The sequence below is a fragment of the Dromiciops gliroides genome, chromosome 6 (assembly GCF_019393635.1).
Source record: "Dromiciops gliroides isolate mDroGli1 chromosome 6, mDroGli1.pri, whole genome shotgun sequence".
Taxonomy (NCBI): Eukaryota; Metazoa; Chordata; class Mammalia; order Microbiotheria; family Microbiotheriidae; genus Dromiciops; species Dromiciops gliroides.
This window is the reverse complement of record NC_057866.1, coordinates 66,556,262-66,576,024: the sequence shown is the minus strand read 5'-3', so window position 1 is coordinate 66,576,024 and position 19,763 is coordinate 66,556,262. Positions and strand designations below refer to the sequence as shown.

At 37.7% G+C, this 19,763-nt stretch overlaps 1 protein-coding gene across 1 annotated transcript; it reads right to left on the bottom strand.

Moving 5' to 3' along the window:
- Positions 1 to 18,592: 18,592 nt before the first annotated feature.
- LOC122732634 (small ubiquitin-related modifier 2-like) lies at positions 18,593 to 19,078 on the bottom strand (the record flags this gene model as incomplete). The annotated part of the gene is made up of 1 exon (XM_043972907.1): positions 18,593 to 19,078. A coding segment is annotated over one exon (486 nt), but the record flags the coding sequence as incomplete, so codon positions are not given.
- Between the last annotated feature and the right edge of the window lie 685 nt (positions 19,079 to 19,763).

The following is a 19,763-nucleotide window of genomic DNA, read 5'->3' as shown; positions in this document are numbered from 1 at the left end:
AAGCACCAATGCAATTCTAGCATGAGACAAAATGACCAATATGTTTCATTCCCTGGAGGTGTGTCTACTTTAGTGTTCACAATAGTCCCTGATAATTGATGTCAACGTTTATGTTCTCTGACATGATTCATTGCAATCTCCAGACACTGTCATGGTGTCAAGGTATGTAATATGGGTCTAGAAGGTGATATCTCCCATATTGTAGCTTACTGATAGATTGAGTCAAGGGTTTCTCCCTCCCTCCCTCTCTCCTTCTTTTTTTTCTCTCCCTCCCTCTTCCTCCCTCTCCCCTCTCATATTGTTTGAACTAGTGATTTTACTCAGTACTGAGAATGCATTTGACAATGCTTTGCTCTTTAAGAAGGTCTCCCTTTATATTCTGAATGCAAGGGGAGTTCTTATTATCCAGTGAATAGAATAAAGGAAAAGTCACTGGGGATCCATTCAATATTCTAACCTGCCAAACACAATTTTTTTTAAAAAAGAGGAAAATGGAGATATTGTTGAAATAATGTAGGAAGACACCATATCTTCACTTAAAATTGTCTACATTGAAGCCAGAATGAGATTTTTCAATCTTTACAGAATCACTGCACCTCAGATTTAGAGGGAACTTCAGAAGCCATCTAGTTCAATCTAGAGCAAAACAGGAATCCCTCTTACAATACACACCATCCCCCCCAAAACACACACACACACGTTGTTATGCAGATTTTTCTTAAAAACAAACAAAACAGGGGACAGCTAGGTAGCACAGTGGATAAAGCACCAGCCCTGGATTCAAGAGGACCTGAGTTCAAATCTGGCCTCACACACTTGACACTTACTAGCTGTGTGACCTTGGGCAAGTCATTTAACCCTCATTACCCAACCAAAACAATAACAACAAAAACAAACAAAAAAAAAGAAGGGGACAACCCCATAACCTTCTGAGTCAGCTCATTCCACATTTGAATAGCCTCATTGTAAGGAAAATTTTCCTCACATCAAAAATAAATCTACCTACATAACTCCCACTTTTTTACCCATAAGAAGAAACTGAGCCATGCATTGGAAAGAGTACCAGATCTGGAATCAGGAAGACATGAGTTCAAATGTGGTCTCAGATACCTATTATCTTTGTGTCCCTGTTCATGTCACTTAACCTCTGTTTGTCTTAGTTTCCTAATCTGTAAAATGGGAATAATAATAACACCTATCTCACAGGCTATAATGAGGATCAGATGAGATAATATTTATAAATCACTTGGCACAGTGTCTAACACATAGTAGGCACTACACAAAAAATATTATTATTATATTATTACTCCTCCTCCTCCTCCTATGTCTACCTTCAAAGTTAAGCTAAACAAGTTATCACTATTCCATGTAACAGCTCTTGAAATTCTTAAAGAAAATTATCATGTCATTACCTAAATGTCCTCATATGGCTTGCTTGCAGTTAACATGATTTCCTAGCCTTTGATTATATTGGTTTATGTATTCTGGACCTTTTCCAGTTTATCAATATCCTTTTTTAAAAAGAAAGATAAATATTTGTATTTAAAGTTTTGAGTTACATATTTTCTCTCTTCAACAGCCTGGATCTCAAAATAGTATGTATCATGTCCACTTTATACATGAGGAAATTGTGAGTCAGCAAGCTCACTCACATGGTTAGTACGTGACAAAGCAAGGACCTGAACCCTGGATTTTATACTCTAAACCCTTTATACTCTGAACTTTTCCATTATATTAAACCTTTCTTCTCTTTCTTTGAGAGCTACTCTGAAAAGTCTTTTCACCCACCAGTCCTAGCACCTTAAAACCAGTCTCTTATTTTATCTAGTAAAATTCTCAGTCACATGGGCCAGGCCTCAACTATAAGGGCTTACTTAACATTTAGCAATATGCAGGCTTTCTTCTCATGTGTGATTTACAATGAATGAGTCAGTTCTTCAATAAGAGCAAACAAGGGCCCACTAATGGCAAAGAGCCAATGTTACCTAAGCATTACTACCTGGGATCAAATCCTGGCTCAGTCTATTACTTGCTTTATGACAGGCAAGTCCTTTAGTCTCTCTAAAGTTCAGTTTCCTTCCCTGCACTATGGGAATAGTTATATCTTCTTCTCCCAAGGTAAATGTGAAAATAAATTGGGATGATATGTACTTGCAAACTTTAATGCACTACATAAATGCCTGCTATTATTTTTACTACTTTCTGTTATATTATTTCTCTACCTATGTGTGGTGTTTATGAAGATCAGTGAAGTGATATAGCTCATCTGTGTACTGGGTCTATGATGTATATACTGCTTTTTTAGTTCTAAATTGTTAGCCACTAGGGTTTCTGAGGTTCCTGAAATCATGAAGAGGCCTTGTGAATTAGCCCAAGATGATTCAGAGTGATTATTACAGACATTTAAATCATTATAGAATAATAGAGTTGGAACTTGCAAGATTCATGCTCTGAGTCTAACTTACCCATACCCATTTTATAGATGAGGAAACTGAGGTCCATACAGGATAAGTGGTTTGCCCAAGGTCACCCAAGTGGGTAGACATCAGAGGCCAGCTTTAAATCTAAGTCCTCTGATGTCAAAGCCAGTATTCAAATGGCTGAGACACCATCTCAAATCCATTCTTTTTTCTCTACTAGTTTTTCCACATTGCTTCCCAGAGCTCTTATTTGAAAGGAAAACTCCCCAAGAAACTAAAGGGGATAAAAATTAGCTTCACATTTCTTCTCATTCCATGACTTAAACAAAATTGTGATGATAAAATCAAAATGGTTACAGGGCCAGAAATCGAAGATGTTGCAATAGAGATATGAGACAGAAGGGAAGGAAGTGAGGGAGGGGCAGAGGAAGAAGGATACCAGATGGTGAAGAGGCATATTGGTTCTGAAAAACATTATCTGATATCTGCTTAATTCTAGTCAATGACACTTATACCACTGATTTTGCAGAAAAGGGATACTTTCAACCTAAAGTTTTCTGTTACATGGATGAAGCAGTTACTAATTTAAAAATAGAATGTCATAATCTGTTTTCCAGCCCATGAAGTGGCCTTGGAAATAATAGACAAATTCCCTTTTGGTCATAAATCTCTGTTATAAATGGTATTTCAATGAACCACTGCTTTTTATAAAAATGATCTTAAAGAAAACCAGAAAATAACGTTTCTGAAAGTACCTGGACCAATGCTGTATACAGGTCCTCTTCTAGGTCTGGGAGCACATAACACAAATATTATATTAATTTCTCAAAATTAATTTTTTTCAATTTCATTTTTCTTCCCTGATTCTTTGGGCAATTTTTTTGCATTCAGTGTGGTATCCCCAAAGTGTACGAAAGGAGAAAAGGTTATGATGACACAAGCTTCTTTACACAAAGGTCTTGATAAGAGTTACATAATAGATGAAGTAGCATGGGCTGACTCAGTGGTTTGATTCTTTTCATTCACATTTCATAGTTCATTGTCACCAGCTCTCCTAGAAAGGTAGTTCATGGACAAATCTCTAGTCTGAAAATTCTTTTGAAATGCAGTCAGAAAACCATTGGACAATTGAACAAATAAACAAATGAACAAATGAATTGATTAATGAATGAATCAAGAGATGGATACACAAATAAATAAAACTACAAATAGGTAACAGCACAAGAAGGGATCCAAAGGCAAGTTTGAAAAATGTTTTACTTGTTAACAGTTAGCAATTAACTTCAATCATTTAACAATAAAAATCACGGAATTATATACTTAATTTGGTTGAACAAGTTGTGGTAAATTGTTGTAATAGAATACTACTGTGCTATAAGAAATGATGAGCTCAAAGATCTTCGAAAAGCATTGAAAGACTTGCATGAAATAATGGAGAGAAATGAGCAGAACCAAGAGAATATTTTATACAATAACAGCAAGTATTGTTTTAAGAACTTTGAGTGAACAAGTTATTTTGACTATTATAAAATATCCAAATTAAATATAAAGGATATAAAGATAGTATCTGTATCCAGAGAAATAACTAATATAAGTGTAAATAGAATCATATTATACACACATACACCTATTTTTGTCTAATGGTAGCCATCTCTAGAGTGGGGAAGGAAGGAAAGGAAAGGAGAAAAAATGGGGGGTGGAAACAAGGTGGTACAGTGGATAAAGCACAGGCCTTGTATTTAGGAGGACCTGAGTTCAAATCCGGCCTCAGACACTTGACACTTACTAGCTGTGTGACCCTGGGCAAGTCACTTAATCCTCATTGCCCTGAAAAAAAAAAGGAAAAAACACACCAAAATAACTTTATTATATATTTAAAAGGAATAACAATTTGTGCATAATAGATTTGTAGTTTCATGTGCAATCATCCTTTTTATTATACTGTGTTTTGGAAGGGCAAGTTTTATTCCATAAATTAAAAATAAAATAAATAAATGTGGGGAAAAAATGAATTACATATTTTAGAGGAAAAAAGAGGCCTTAGAAGTTGTCAAGTACAAAATATACCTTAAAAATGAGCTCTTTTCCCCATATAGCATACTCAATGAGTGTCATTCAATCTTGACTGGAAGACTTGCAATGAGGATACATGCAAGACTGTCCGTTCCATTTTCAGACTGTTCTAGTTTGAAAGAAGTGATTCTTCCCCCCCCCCCACCTACTTCCCCTTTCTGCACTAGAATTTGCCTTTCTATATCTCTCTGTTCACTGTTTCTAGTTCTTTATGGGTTTACAGAGGGAAACAGTTAACTGCTTTTTCTTCTGATTATTTTTCAATCCTTGAACACTGCTATTATGTACCAAATCCTGAATCTTTATTTCTCCTGGCTAAGCCTACCCATTCTCTTGAAAATACAGATTCTGAATTTAGTCTGATCAAGACAAGTAGAGTGGGGCAATCAGCCCCCTTTTTTCTGAACAGTATGCTTCTTAAATGAATGTTAGGATTCAAATTTATATATGTATGTGTATTATACGCAAATATAACCACATATTTGTGGCATCATATTGTTGATCCATTAAGTTTGCTGTTTACCAAACCCCTCAGATCTTTTTTTTCCACATACCATTGTCTAGGGCTCCACCATATCCTGTACTTTGCACTTTATTTTTTTTTTCCCTTTTGGACTTAAATATAAGAAGCAGAAAGTTTCCTTATTGAAGAACACATAAGAAGACCTATGATGATTTGCATTCAGATTTTTTTCCTGTTCAGCTACAGAAGATCTCTGGAAGGCAAGTCTTATACTTCTTTGTGTTTACTCCGTGGAATTCAAAATCAGGATGACTGTTTCTATAGCCAAAAAGAGGATTCACATAAAGTGTAATAATAATAACCATAATAATACAACCAAGGAGATTCTATTTTCGTGTACTCTTATCATATGAAATGCTTACCATGAAACCCCATAACTCATAATAAGTTCACAGAAACAAGCCAGGATTGGCAGGATTGGCAGGTCCTAACAATTCTGGAAGATGTTAAAGAATTTATGCAGAGGAAGACTTTTATAAAATGTTTTTAATTGACTCTACTCAAGATACCTTATGGTAACCTGTCATCTGTCATGTTGCAGGCCAAAGCCCTAGCAAATAACAAAGCCCCCAAGTTTTATTCCACTCCCACTTCTTCCTCACAGTTGATGCTACAGCCTTTGTTGCTAAGCTATCTTATAGATATCCTGGAAAATCTCTGTGATTGAACTGAAATTTCTTGCTATTAGAACAACAGTGTCATTTGAATTGTGTCATTGCAAAGAAGTGGCAACTATAAGAAAGTCTGAGCTGTCCTCAGGAAATTTGGAGTATTGTGGTAATGATTCAAATTCAGAATTTTCTGATACATACTCCAAATCAAAGTGTTTATTTTCTTTGGGGAAATAAAAAATAAATATGTAGAACTACATAGTCATCTCATCCTGATTATACCCTCTCCACTTAATACTAATATTATCTACATTCTCACATGGTTATGTTTACATATTGTATTTCACCAATAAAATATAAATTTTATGCAGGAACCATTCCCCCCCTTTCCAGTATTTTTCTCTACTCAGTGCCTAGCACAGTCCTTTACATATAGTAGACATTTGAGAAATATTTTCTGGATTGAATTGTGAGTACCAGTTCCCAAGTTTATGAATATATCTTGTTACCTACCTTCCCCACCCCCAAAACAAATTGTAACTCTGTTATTTTGCACTGGAAAGGGCTTTTTCAATTAAAAAGATTTTGAATATGTAGGTTTTTAACCAATTAACATGCTTTTATTGGTTTCCTACCATGTATCAAGCACAGAAATAATAGTATAAAGAGTAAAACAATCTCTATTTAAATCAAGCTTGCATTCTAATAGGGGGAGAGAAAGTGTGTGTGTGTTTGTGTGCATGCACGTGTGTGTTCATGTGTGTGTATATAGATAGATACCCTCATACATACACACACACACACACACACATATATATATATATATATATATATATATATATATATATACAAATACAAATGTAAATAGCATAAAAATACAAGCCTGACCTTTCTGAAGGTCAATTTCTACCCCTTTAAAAAAGAGATAATAAGACTTAGCATGCCTAGGGTTAGAGGGTTGAATATTCATATGCTTAACATCCTAGTGATTATGATCAGTTGTAGATCATTATCTAAAACACAATCCCAACCCCCAACCCCATCATCAGCTCCTTTATCCCCATAACCCTCAATACTTTCATCCTAACATTTAAACCAGATACCATCCAGTTCTTCCACTGTGGCAACAAGTTTCACCTTAAATTTTCCTCTCCTACTCCTTCCATCTACTAACTTGGTGCCCTCCATTACAAATTTATATTCTACAACCTCAAGTGGATTCTCTCTACTGCTAGGCAATTCTATTATTCCTCCTTTATCATTCACCATCCCACTCTGCACAATAGCTTTTCCAAAACTTCCCATCTCTCCTCAAACCTCCCATGGTTCCTCTTCTCTTCTTCCACCCATTCACTGGGGATCCTTGCTTAATATTTTACAGAGAAAAGTGAGGCCATTAGGTGGAGTTTCCTCTTCTCAACTTTTCCTTATTTCCTATCATACAGATGCCTTCTGACTCTATCTCCTCTTTCACACTTGTCTCATATGATGAAATGGCATTACTTCTTTTTTTTTAATCATAAAATTATTTTATTATTTTCTAGTTACATGTAGAGATAGTTTTCAACATTTGTTTTTATAAGATTTCTTTTTCTCCCTCCTTCCTTTCCCTTCCCCTTCCCCAAGACATCAAGCAATCTGATATAGATTATATATATATATATATATACATACATATATACATACATATACATATATACATATATATGTATATATACACACACATACATACACAATCACATTAAACATTTTTCTGCATTAGTCATGTTGTGAAAGAAGAATCAGAACAAAAGGGAAAAAACCTCAAAAAACAAAAACAAAAACAAAAGAAGTAGAAGCAGTATGGTTCAATCTGCATCCAGATTCCACAGTTCTTTTTTCTGGATGTGGAGAGCCTTTTCCATCATTAATCCTTTGGAATTATCTTGGATCATTGTATTGCTGAGAAGAGTTAAGTCTATCACAGGTGATCATCACACAATGTTGTATATACTATGTACAATGTTCTCCTGGTTGTACTCATTTCACTCAGCATCAGTTCAAGTAAGTCTTTCCAGGTTTTTTCTGAAATCCACTTGTTCATCATTTCTTATAGCAGAGTAGTATTTCATTACATTCATATCCCACAACTTGTTTAGCCATTCCCCGGTTGATGGACATCCCCTCAATTTCCAATTCTTTGCCACCACAAAAGTTCATCTTCTTAGCAAGCCTGACCACTCTACCACATTCCATCCTGTCTCCACCAGATTGCCCCCTCTGATATTCCCACTCTATCACTTATTTTCAGTCTCTTCTTGTCTACTGGCCCCATCCCACTGGAGTGACAACATTCCCATATCTTTACCATCCTAAAAATACCCATACATGGTCTTTCCTTCCCTCCTATTGTCATATCTTTTCTGCCTTTTGTAGCTAAACTACTTGAAGAAACTGTCCACCAAAGGATCCACCATTCTTTCTCCTTTCATTCTTTTCTTAACCCCTTACAATCTAGCTTCTGACTTTATTCCTCCAAATGTGTTCTATTCAAAATTACCAGTGATCTCTTGGTTGCCAAATCCAGTGGCCTTTTCTCAATCCCCCTTCTCCTTGATATCTCTGCAGTCTCTCTTCTTTCTAGGTTTTTGGTATGCTTTCCTGGTTCTCCTATTATCCGACCTCTCCTTAGTATCCTTTGCTGATTATCACTGATATGCCTCAGTTTTCTGTCCAGAGCTCTCTTCCTCATCCCCTCCCCTTCTCCTCCCTTTTCTTCTCTTTTCTGTATACTTATTTTTTTAAATTTTATCAGTCCCCATGCATTTAATTACCGTAGCTATGTTGATGATTCTCAAATTTACTTATTCTGCCCCAAACTCTCTGCTAATTCCCCATTTTTTCCCATCTGCAACTGCCTTTCAGACATCTCAGAATGAGTGTACAGTAGGTATCTTAAGCTCAATATGTCCAGTTGGGGCCTCATTATCTTTCCCCCTAAGTCTTCCTCACTTTCTACCTTCCATACAGGGAGGGTAGAAGGCATCACCATCCTCCCAGGCACCCAACCTAGGAGTTATCTTCTCATCTTCCATATACATACTTTTGACCAGACCTATCAATTGTTTCTTTGCAACATCTCGAGAACATATTCCTTTCTCTTCTCTTCTGCTACCACTCTAGTGCAAGCCCGTATCATCTCATCAGTAGTTTATTGATGGGTCTGCCAGCCTCAAATCTTTCCCCAGACCAATCTCCATTCAGTTATGAAGGAGATTTTCCTAAAGTGCAGGCTTAAGTATCACCTACCCTACTCGATTAATTCTACTAGCTCCTTATTGCCTTCAAGATCAAATACAAAATATTTTGTTTGGCATTCAGAATCCTCCATAACCTAGCCTCCTTCTACCTTTCTATTCTTCTTATACCTTATTTTCTTCCATTCATTTTGATACAGTGAAACTGACTTCCTGGCTGTTCCACAATAACAGTACTCCATCTCTCTCTTCTGAGCATTTTTTCCTGGCTGTCCCTCATATCTGGAATGTTCTACCTTCCTAATTTTGCACACTAACTTCCCTGGCTTTAAGTCCCAATTAAAATCTCATCTTTCATGCAGGCTTCTCTAACCCTTGTTAATTCTCGTCCCTTTCCTCTGTTAGTAATTTCCCATTTATCCTATAAATAGGTTGTTGTTCACTTATTTCAGTCACGTCTGACTCTTCCTGATCCCATTTGGCATTTTCTTGGCCAAGATATTGGAATGGTTTGCTATTTCCTCCTCTAATTCATTTTGCAGTTGAGGAAATTAAGGCAAATAGGCTTAAGTGACTTGTCCAGTGTCACATAGATAATAAGTATCTGAAGCCAAATTTGAACTCAGGTCATCCTGAATCCAGGCTGGTCACTCTATCCACTGCACTATCTTGTTGCCCATATTTAGCTTGCTTTGTATATATTTGTTTTCTTGTTCTCCTGCCCATTAGGTTATAAACTCCTTGAGGAGAGGGACTGTCTTTTGCCTTTTCTTGTATTCCCAGAATTTAGCACAGTACCTGGCACATTTGTTGTTATTGTTTAGTTGATTCGTAATGTCTAACTCTTCACAACCCCATGGACCAACTAAACATGGGATTTTCTTGGCAAATATACTGGGGTAGTTTGCCATTTCCTTCTCCAGTAGATTAAGGCAAACAGAGGTTGAATTACTTGCTTAGGATCACACAGGTAGTAAGTGTCTTGATCAGGCAATCAAAGGTTAAGTGGCTTGATCTGCGTAACACAATAAGTAGTATCTGAAGTCTAATTTGAACTCATGTTTTCCTAACTCCAGACCTGGCATTCTATCTACTATACCATCAGCTGCCTTACTTGGCATATAGTAGGTGCTTAATGAATATTTATTAGTTATTGATTGACTGAGACTCAAATAAGGTAATATATATGATGCAATCATTATACCTATGTGCTATATGAAGTTTAGTTATTATTAGCAATCTGAAATTGGTGTTTCACACTTTTAGTCAGATGCTTTGTGCTATGCAGCTGGTTTCAGAGGAAGACATTTAGTAATAATAAAGATAAAGTCAACACTAGATTACTTAGGTTTCTATCAAATAGAAATCTATAGAAATTAATTTTAATGGGCACTTCTGCCATCTGTTCTTCTATGATGGCTAATATTAGAGGCAACACAGAATTATGGTTAGAATGGTAGCATTAGCAAGACCTGGGTTCCAGAATTGACTTTTTCTTTATTAGCTATAGGAATATTATCAAGTTACAATTTTTTATTAAATTTCTTCCACTATAAAATGGGGGTAATAGTATCTGTATTACCTGTCTCATAAGTTTTTCATGAAGATCAAATGAGATAATGCAATTCCCATTGCATTAAATATGTACTATTGTTATTTGCATAAAAACGAGTACTACTATTATTTTCAACATGATAACCCTTTATCTTAGGCTCTGTGAGATCATTTGTTATTTTTCAGTCATTTAGTCATATCCTACTCTTTGTGACCCCCTAGACTTTACAAAACAATACTATTCATGAGGTTTTCTTGGCAAAGATACTGGAATGGTTTGCCATTTCCTTCTACAGTAAATTAAGGCAGAGGTTAAGTTACTTGTTTAGGGTCACACAGGTAGTAAGTGTCTGAGTCCAGATGTTAACTCAGAACCTGGCCTAGCACCCTATCTACTGAGCCACCAAGCTGCCTTTTGTGAGATCCTGGTTTCTGAATTATATTCACACACATACACATATATGCACAGAATTCCTCCTCCTTTCTCCCCACTTCCACTAACCTTGTCCTTGGGAAACGTGCATTGAAATGTAAAACAGTTGCTATAAAGCAATAACAAGATAAAATTTACTTGGTAGTGAGTTCCTAAAAACTCTGGTATGGTACCTGGACTTCTGGAAACTCCTTCTTTTGATCTTTTGAAACTCAGGAAGTCTAGCCATTTCCACACTTATTAACCAAAGAGCAATAAAAACATAAGGGCAGGGGCAGCTAGGTGGCACAGTGGATAAAAGACCGACCCTGGAATCAGGAGGACCTAAGTTCAAATCTGGCCTCACACACTTAACACTTACTAGCTGTGTGACTCTGGGCAAGTCACTTGACCCCAATTGCCTCATGAAAAGAACAAAACAAAACAAAAAACATAAGGGCAACAAGTCAAAGAACAAAGGTATCAATGGACCCACATAGGGAGAGCAAATATCTGGTGCTAGTTATACCTTTCTCCCAAACCAGGGGATAAGAGAAGTTTTTACTTCTATCACCACAAGGAAAAAGAGATTGAGGTTTAGTTGTCAGTGTCATTTGTATACACACATAGTTCTGGCTTAATAACTAGTCACAGACCCCTATTTGACACACAGAGAGAGGACAAAAAATAGTCATAGCATACCTGTGCATGTTTTAAAGAATAGATCCGTGGATAAAGCACTGGCCCTGGATTCAGGAGGACCTGAGTTCAAATCTGGCCTCCGACCCTTGACACTTACTAGCTGTGTGACCCTGGGCAAGTCACTTAACCCTCATTGCCCTGTCCCCCCCCCCAAAAAAAAAAAAAAAGAATAGATCCCTTGATTACGAGTTCCTGGAAGTAGACAGCTTATAAGCATGTTGCTAATAACACCAGATAGAAGACAACAAGCTTATTTTCAGTACTGGGCTATCATTGTCCAATTCTTGTCACTTTGGTTGGTCTGATCCTTGGAAAGTAGAAGGATAATCAGAGGTAGAAATAATTGGAAAAGAAAGTGGACCATTCATGTAGACAGAATAAGGGATAAATTATTGATAGTTCATGATTCATTTGTAGCCACACAATGTCAAGAAAGCTAAAGGAAGGTTTAAAGACAGTGGGATGGCCACTTTGTGGTTAACATGGACACCAGCCACTTGAAACAAGAATTGATTAGGCAGTGATTTGTATCAAGAGAGGGAATAGTCACTTTGATGAGATCTCATATACCACTCATCATAATCTGTCTCCAGCCTACGTTTCTAATCTTTTTGCACATCAATCTCTTTAATGTCTTCTGTAGTTTAGCCAAACTGGTTTACCTATTGTTCCTTATACATCATCCTTTGCTTTCTTTAAGACTCAGCTTATGTGACTCCTATTATATAAAACAAGCCTTGATCCTTCTAGTTGGCATCACCTTCTCTACCACACTGTTATTTTATACACATTGCCGATTTTTGTATCTATATTCATGTTGTTTATTCACAATAATATGTAAGCTCCTTAATTTGGTGGATTAAAGAGTAATCATTTAAAATACTTATTGAGGGGGCAGCTAGGTGGTGCAGTGGATAAAGCCCTGGCCCTAGATTCAGGAGGACCTGAGTTTAAATCCAACCCCAGACACTTGACACTAGCTGTGTGACCCTGGGCAAGTCAGTTAACCCTCATTGCCCTGCAAAAAATGAAAATAAAATAAAATACTATTGAAAGAATGAATAGATCAAAATATCAAAACAAACAAATAAAATCCCCTTATCATCCCTATGTAGGACATAAGGTCATTTCCTTGACTAAAATATTTGATTGCTTGGGACACTTTATTCCTAGGCTATATTGATGGGTAAGTAAATCTTTAATGAAACAATAATTAGGATGTCATCCTAGGGAAACCAACAAATGAGTTAGTCTAGAAGCATTAGAAAAGATGCACTGAGAGGAGCTGTGTGTATGTGTGGGGAGAGAGAGAGAGAGAGAGAGAGAGAGAGAGAGAGAGAGAGAGAGAGAGAGAGAGACTAAAATTGTTAAAATCCTAGGTAATGAAAATGGTATAGAAGAAGGTAGTCATTAATTGTTTCTAAAGGTGTAAAGAAGCCAGTTGAAACAAAAATAGACTCAGCTGAGAGGATGCTATTGAAAATTGCTGTGAATATGGATTCAGCTTATTTTTAAGAGAATTTACCTATAAGGTCAATAAACAAATTAAATAAAAGATAACAAAGTCATAGAATACAGATAGCTGTTCAAGGAGCTTTAATATAAAGAGAGTGAAAAGGAAGGCAGCTGATGGAATAGAGAAAATCAAGGAGACAGGATCATTCCTTATTTCCATTTCAATCAGTAGATTTAAAGATGGTTATTAAAGATTTGGAGGAATAGCAGAATAAAACAAATTAATAACCATCATAAAATAAAATAATAACAATAATGAATTTATCTAATGACAAAACACATAGATTATTCCATTTACATAAAGTAAAAAGCAAACAACCCATTAATACTAGCTCAGGACTACAATTACCAGGCCACAATTTTAGTACCTTTGCCAGTGTCCACTGTATACTAGGAAGGAAGAAAGGAAGGAAGGAAGGAAGGAAGGAAGGAAGGAAGGAAGGAAGGAAGGAAGATAGATCACACTGAGGCAACATAGTTTAGTAAAATGTGTACTGACAGGCACCACAGCATCTGGGTTCAAATCAGCCATACTATTTTCTACCTATTTGACCTTGGACAAGCCATTTGATTCCAAACATTGAGATATCACTTTTCCCCTTAAAATAATACATTTTTATTTGTTTTAATCAGTCAAAATTGGCCTTCTCACCATCTCACCCACAAACCCTTCTTCCACCCTAATTGAGAACACAAGAGAAACAAAATCCAATACAATTATATATGATTAATCAAAACAACTTTCAACATTGACCATATACAAAAAAAAATTATCTCACTATGTACTCAAGGTCCTTCACCTCTATCAGGATGTGGGTAGCATATTTCATTATTAATCCTCCAAAATCCTGATTTGTCATTATTATTAATTTGTTGTGCTTCAGTCAATTTAGTCATGTCTGACTCTTCATGATCCCATTTGGGATTTTCCTGATAAAAATATTGGCACGGTTTGCTATTTCCTTCTCCACCTTATTTTATACACAAGGAAACTGAGGCAAATAGGGTTAAATGACTTGCCCAGGGTTATACAGATAGTAAATGTCTAAGGGTCAGATGTGAACTCATGTCTTCCTGACTCTAGGCCCAGTGCTCTATCCACTGTACCACCTACATGCCCAACTCTAATAATAGTTCAGCATAATAGTATTCTTTTTTGTGTGTGTGTGAGGCAATTGGGGTTAAGCGACTTGCCCAGGGTCACACAGCTAGTATGTGTTAAGTGTCTGAGGCCAGTTTTGAACTCAGGTCCTCCTGACTCCAGGGCCAATGCTTTATCCACTGTGCCACCTAGCTGCCCCTACATAATAGTATTCTAACATATTGTTATGACTTTTTTTGGAGTGTAGAGTGTGTTCAGGAAAGACTAGTACGTCTGGTGTGAAGGCTGTCAAACCTTTTCAGGGCTGCTTTTCATCTTTGGTGTCCCCCTGATCCACCTAACTCTTACCCGTGGCTCCAAGAAGCTGTAGCATGTGCAGTGGCCACAACCTGGTAAACTCTTTTGGCAGATCAGCTAAACCAGGTTGAGGGAACCTGAAGCCTTCAAACTCTGTGGTGAGTTAGGGGTGTGTCTACCTCAAGCATGTAAAGACTTCCTCTGGTGAAATGAGTTGATGAGAACAATTTGTTTCAACAGCCATGCAGGCAACTGATGCAGGCACTGTAGAGAACTTACAGCTTGCTTAGACACTGAAGATGACAAGGTCATCTTGAGTGATCACCAATAGCCTTGACTCTGTCCTGCCTGTGATGACTCTGGAAGAGAAAGTGAAGCTGATGACTTTGTGCAACCCTGCCTCACTTAAATCCAATTTATGCAGAAGTCAAAAGACATCACCCATACCATTTTACCATTTTTACTTATCTCAAAGTCCTTTGGTGACAGGCAAGTGATGAAGGAGCAGGTGCAGATACATAGGGAGATATAGTCACAACCTTGCACACAGGTGGCCCAGGCCATAGGGTCATCTTCTCACTGGAAGCAGCAGTGGGATTCACCAGCCCCCTGGCCCTGGATGTCTGAGCAGCCTTTTAAGGACTGCACTGATCACCTCCTGTTGTGAGGAAGGGGCTAGAAAAGGTACCCTAAAAATTATGTGCTTCCCTAACCTTTGCCTGATTACCATAGCAGGTGGGGATCCAACCATGTGGATGAAACACAAAAAAATTGAGAAAATGTACAAAAACTTCTGCAAAGATGATTCCACTCACCATCAATACATGGAATGTGAGCACACTTATAGACAACACAAAATCCAGTAGAACTGAAAGATGAACAGCTCTTGTTGTGAAAGAATTCATCAGGTATTGCATCCAAATAGCAGCCCTGAGTGCAACAAAGCTGGCAAATGAAGGCCAGCTTACTAAAGTCAGAGCTGGATACACATATTCTGAAGTGGCTGCAGTGAAGGGGAGCACAGTGAATCTGATGTAATTTTTGCAATCAGAACAAATCAAGTCAACAAACTTGTATGCCTACCAAAAAGAGTGAATGACAGGCTCGTGACAATGTAATTGCCATTTGCAGGTAAACCCTACGCCATCATCATCAATGCCTATCCTCCCACCATGACAAATCCTGACAAGGTTAAAGAAAGATTTTATGAAGATCTGGAGACCCTCAGCATCAGTGTGCCTAAAGAAGACAAGCTTATAATTCTGGGTGACTTTAGTGCTAGAGTAGGCTCAGACTACCAGACATGAATGGAGTTGGAATCAGCAATAGCAATAGTTACTTACTAGTGAAGACTTGTGCATCTCATGACTTTCTCATCATCAATACTGTCTTCTATTTACCTAAATGCAATGAAAACTTATTGAATGCACCCTTGTAGCAAACATTGGCATTTAATAGACTATGTTATTGTAAGGAGAAGCGACAGATAGGATGGAAGGGTGATGAAGGCAATGTGTGGTGCAGAATGCTATACTGATCCAATACTTATCCTCTTCAAGATAAATATTTATATTCAACAAAAGTGGCGTATCCAAGGTAAAATGACTAGCAGAACACAATTCAAAATTTTAGAGAGCTTCTCTAAACAGGAAGTCTGTTGCTAACTTGGAAGGAAAATTGAGCCAACACAGGGTTGGCAATAGTGGAAAAGGAGTGGGCAGGTTTCAGGGAGTTGGTGTACAGCACTGCATTTGCTCATCTGGGTCAAAACACACACAAACATCAAGACTGTTTTGATGAAAATAATGGGGAAATTCAGAAGCTGTTAAATGAAAAATGAGAACTCCACAGGGTTTACCAGCAAGATAGTTTGTCCATCCCTAAGAAGGCAGATTTTAACTCCATCAAAAGTAACAGACAAGTGAAGCTTAGAGAGATGCAGGATTCTTGGCTCAGTAAGAAGGCAGATGACATTCATTTTATGCTGATAGTAACAATCCAAAGCACTTCTTTGATGTCTTGAAGACTGTTTATGGGCCCAACACATATGATGCATCTCAACTACACAGTGCTTATGGAGCCACATTAATTAGTGATGAGGATATGATCCTGGAGAGATGGGATGAACATTTCCCTATTGTTCTCAACAGACCATTATTAATCAATGTGGAAGCCATTGACCATTTACTTCAGATTGAAGTCAAACTCTCTCTAGACAAATTTCCTACTGAAGAAGAGGTTTTGAATGCCATTAGGCTCCTCTCCTGTTGCTGATTCTATTCCAGCTGAAATTTATTAGGTGATGGGTTCAGTGTTCATATAAAAGATGACAATTTAGGGGGTTATATGGCAAGCAGAAGTAATCCCCTAGGAGTTTGAGGATGCCTCCATTGTCCATCTCTATAAAGGTAAAGGAAATGGATTGTCGTGTGACAATCATGGGGTGTGGGGGGGGGGGCCTTTTATCTTAGTCTTGATGGCAGGATTCTTTCCAGAGTCCTCCTTGATAGGCTGATCCTTCACCTAGAAGGTAGTCATCTATCTGAAAGCCAGTATGGCTTCAGAAAGGGCTTTCCTTTTCTTTCCATGTATTTCCTGCACCTCTCATTCCATTTATTAAAAAAACACAACACAACAAAACAAATAAACACATTTTCACTCTTTTAAAAACTTTTACTTTTTATCTTATAGCATTTCTAGTTGAGCTTGTTTCCCAGCTGTGATTTTCTCTGAGGCTTTGGATATAGATGTTTTCAAGCCATTCTTTTCTACATTAGAGTCTTGAGCTTCTTTCGCCATAATAGCTACTTATGGTGGGATTCTTTTTGGTTTTTTTGCTCATTTATCCTACCTATTTCCTTACAGGATCGGGGTCGGGCTCTGTTGATCTTCTGAATGAAAGGTCTGGGTTGATCATGTTGCTGCTATCTTGTTATTGAATATCATATTAATTCAGGACCTCAGGGACAGAGTGGGACCTGCAGATTTTCAGTGCTACAAAAGTAGCAATGGAGAGCAAAGTCTATTTCCCATTCTGGCTTGAGCTCTGTAACTTCCTGACCTCACTTTGTGTCCGTGCAAGAATAGACTGCTGTTGGACCCAGCCCATATGAATTAGTTTAATTATTCCAACAATTCAGTGAAGTGTTATCATTATCTCCATTTTACAAATGATGAGACGGAAGTTGAGAGAGGTTACATTACTTGACCAGAAGTACATAGCTAATAAGTGTCTGAGATACAATTTGAACTTAGGTCTTTCTGACTAACTCAAGCACTTTATCCACTAGGCCACTCAACTGCCTTTGGACTTCAATTCCCACATGTAATATAAGGAAGATGGACCATATGGTTTCTTTTTTTTTATTTTAAACAATAAGTTTATTTAAACAACAACATGTTTGACTTGAAGGGAAAACTATCTAGGATCAATTTCTTTATAGTAATTTATCCCTTTTGAGAGACAGAGATTACCCAACATGTAACAGCTATGTACAAAAAAGTTATAAAATCGTCCTTCGTTTTACAATGATAAAAGAAAAACATTGAAATTATCCAATCAAACAAGGTATGCAAGGATTTTTTTTTGTGGGTTTTTTTTTGTTGTTGTTGTTAAACAGTGAGAGCAAAATAACTTACTGGAATATAAAGATAAAAGTTGAATGAGCATGCCACTTATGGAGAAAAGGGATATTTTCACAGAACCAGTTTTTTCCCCTCCCCATCTCCATTTGATGTTTGTTTTGTTTGTTTGTTTGTTTGTTTTTTTAGTGAGGCAATTGGGGTTAAGTGACTTGCCCAGGGTCACACAGCTAGTAAGTGTTAAGTGTCTGAGGCCGGATTTGAACTCAGGTCATCCTGACCCCAGGGCTGGTGCTCTATCCACTGTGACACCTAGCTGCCCCTTCCATTTGATGTTGATCAAAACATACCATCTGCCATTTAGTTAAAAAAAATATGCATTATGCCTGTGCACATGCACCAGTTACTTTATGTACAATAAAAGAATGGGGGAAGGGAATCAAAGAAGAGAGAAAACTATACTGCAGTAGTCAGGATGTGGATGAACCAAATCTTGGTTTTCTAATTGTGAATGTATTGTTTTCCTTGGGAGCACAGTTCTGGAGTAGATTTGCAGGTTCTCTTTTTAGTAACTGCCTGTCTGCTGCTGGAATACATCAATTGTATCTTCATCCTCCATTTCCACCTGCGCAGATGTGTCTGTTTCATTGATTGGTTGCCCAACACATCGGAATCTGATCTGGCTCATTGACAAACCCTGTTGTTCACAATAGTCTTTCATTAGTTTCCTAAGTGGTGTGTGCCTCTTAATCTTAAATTGCCCCACCGAACCATCTTGCGCTGCCACCTTCAAATAAATGTGGTCGTTGTTTTCAGTCTTGACTCCTTCCTTCGGCTTTTCGTCGGCCATGGCGAGTCCGGGGGTCTCCTCAGCCACCGCTTCACAAGAGAGGCACCAGGATGGTCCGCTCCAGGGGAATGAGGGGAGAAGCAGCAGCGGCAGGAGCAGGAGCAGGAGCAGGAGCAGGAGCAGGAGCAGGAGCAGGAGCAGGAGCAGGAGCAGGAGCAGGAGCAGGAGCAGGAGGAGGAGCAGGAGCAGGAGGAGGAGCAGGAGCAGGAGGAAGAGGAGGAGGAGGAGGAGGAGGAGGAGGAGCAGGAGCAGGAGGAGGAGGAGGAGGAGGAGGAGGAGGAGGAGGAGGAGGAAGAGTGACCATATGATATCTAAGGTCTCTGCCAGCTCAATATTAGAAGTCAGTAAAAAGTTCCAAATATGAAAAAATTTCAGTTCTGAAGATGGCTAAAAATAAAATTTTACATGGAAGCTCATTGGCAGCACTTTGTTTTATGAGCAACATGATCTAATTAAAACTAAAGGAAAACAAAGCTTTTAGCTTTCAGATTAATAAGTAGAAATAAGCTTTGACTATCAGAATGTTAATTTGAACCACTGAAAACAAAACTGTTCTTTCTAAATACCAGTTCTTGTTGTTGTACCTACTGACTGATTGGAGAAATATTGCAAATTTCTCTTGTCTCAAGAGCCAGCCTTTCAGAATGTTGGAAATTTCTTTTTAACTATCTCCAGTAAGATGGAAGAAGGGGAAATGCTTGTTCTGCATAATAAGTGATTAATGTACCTTGGATTAGTTTTGACTGATTTACTACTGAGTTTTTTACTGGAAGATTCCATCAGCACTGAAATCTCTTAGTGTTGCGTGGGGGACTTAATTTATTCCAGGATTTAGCATTCTAGACAGGGATGAAAATTCAAAATATTCAAACTTCATACATGCACA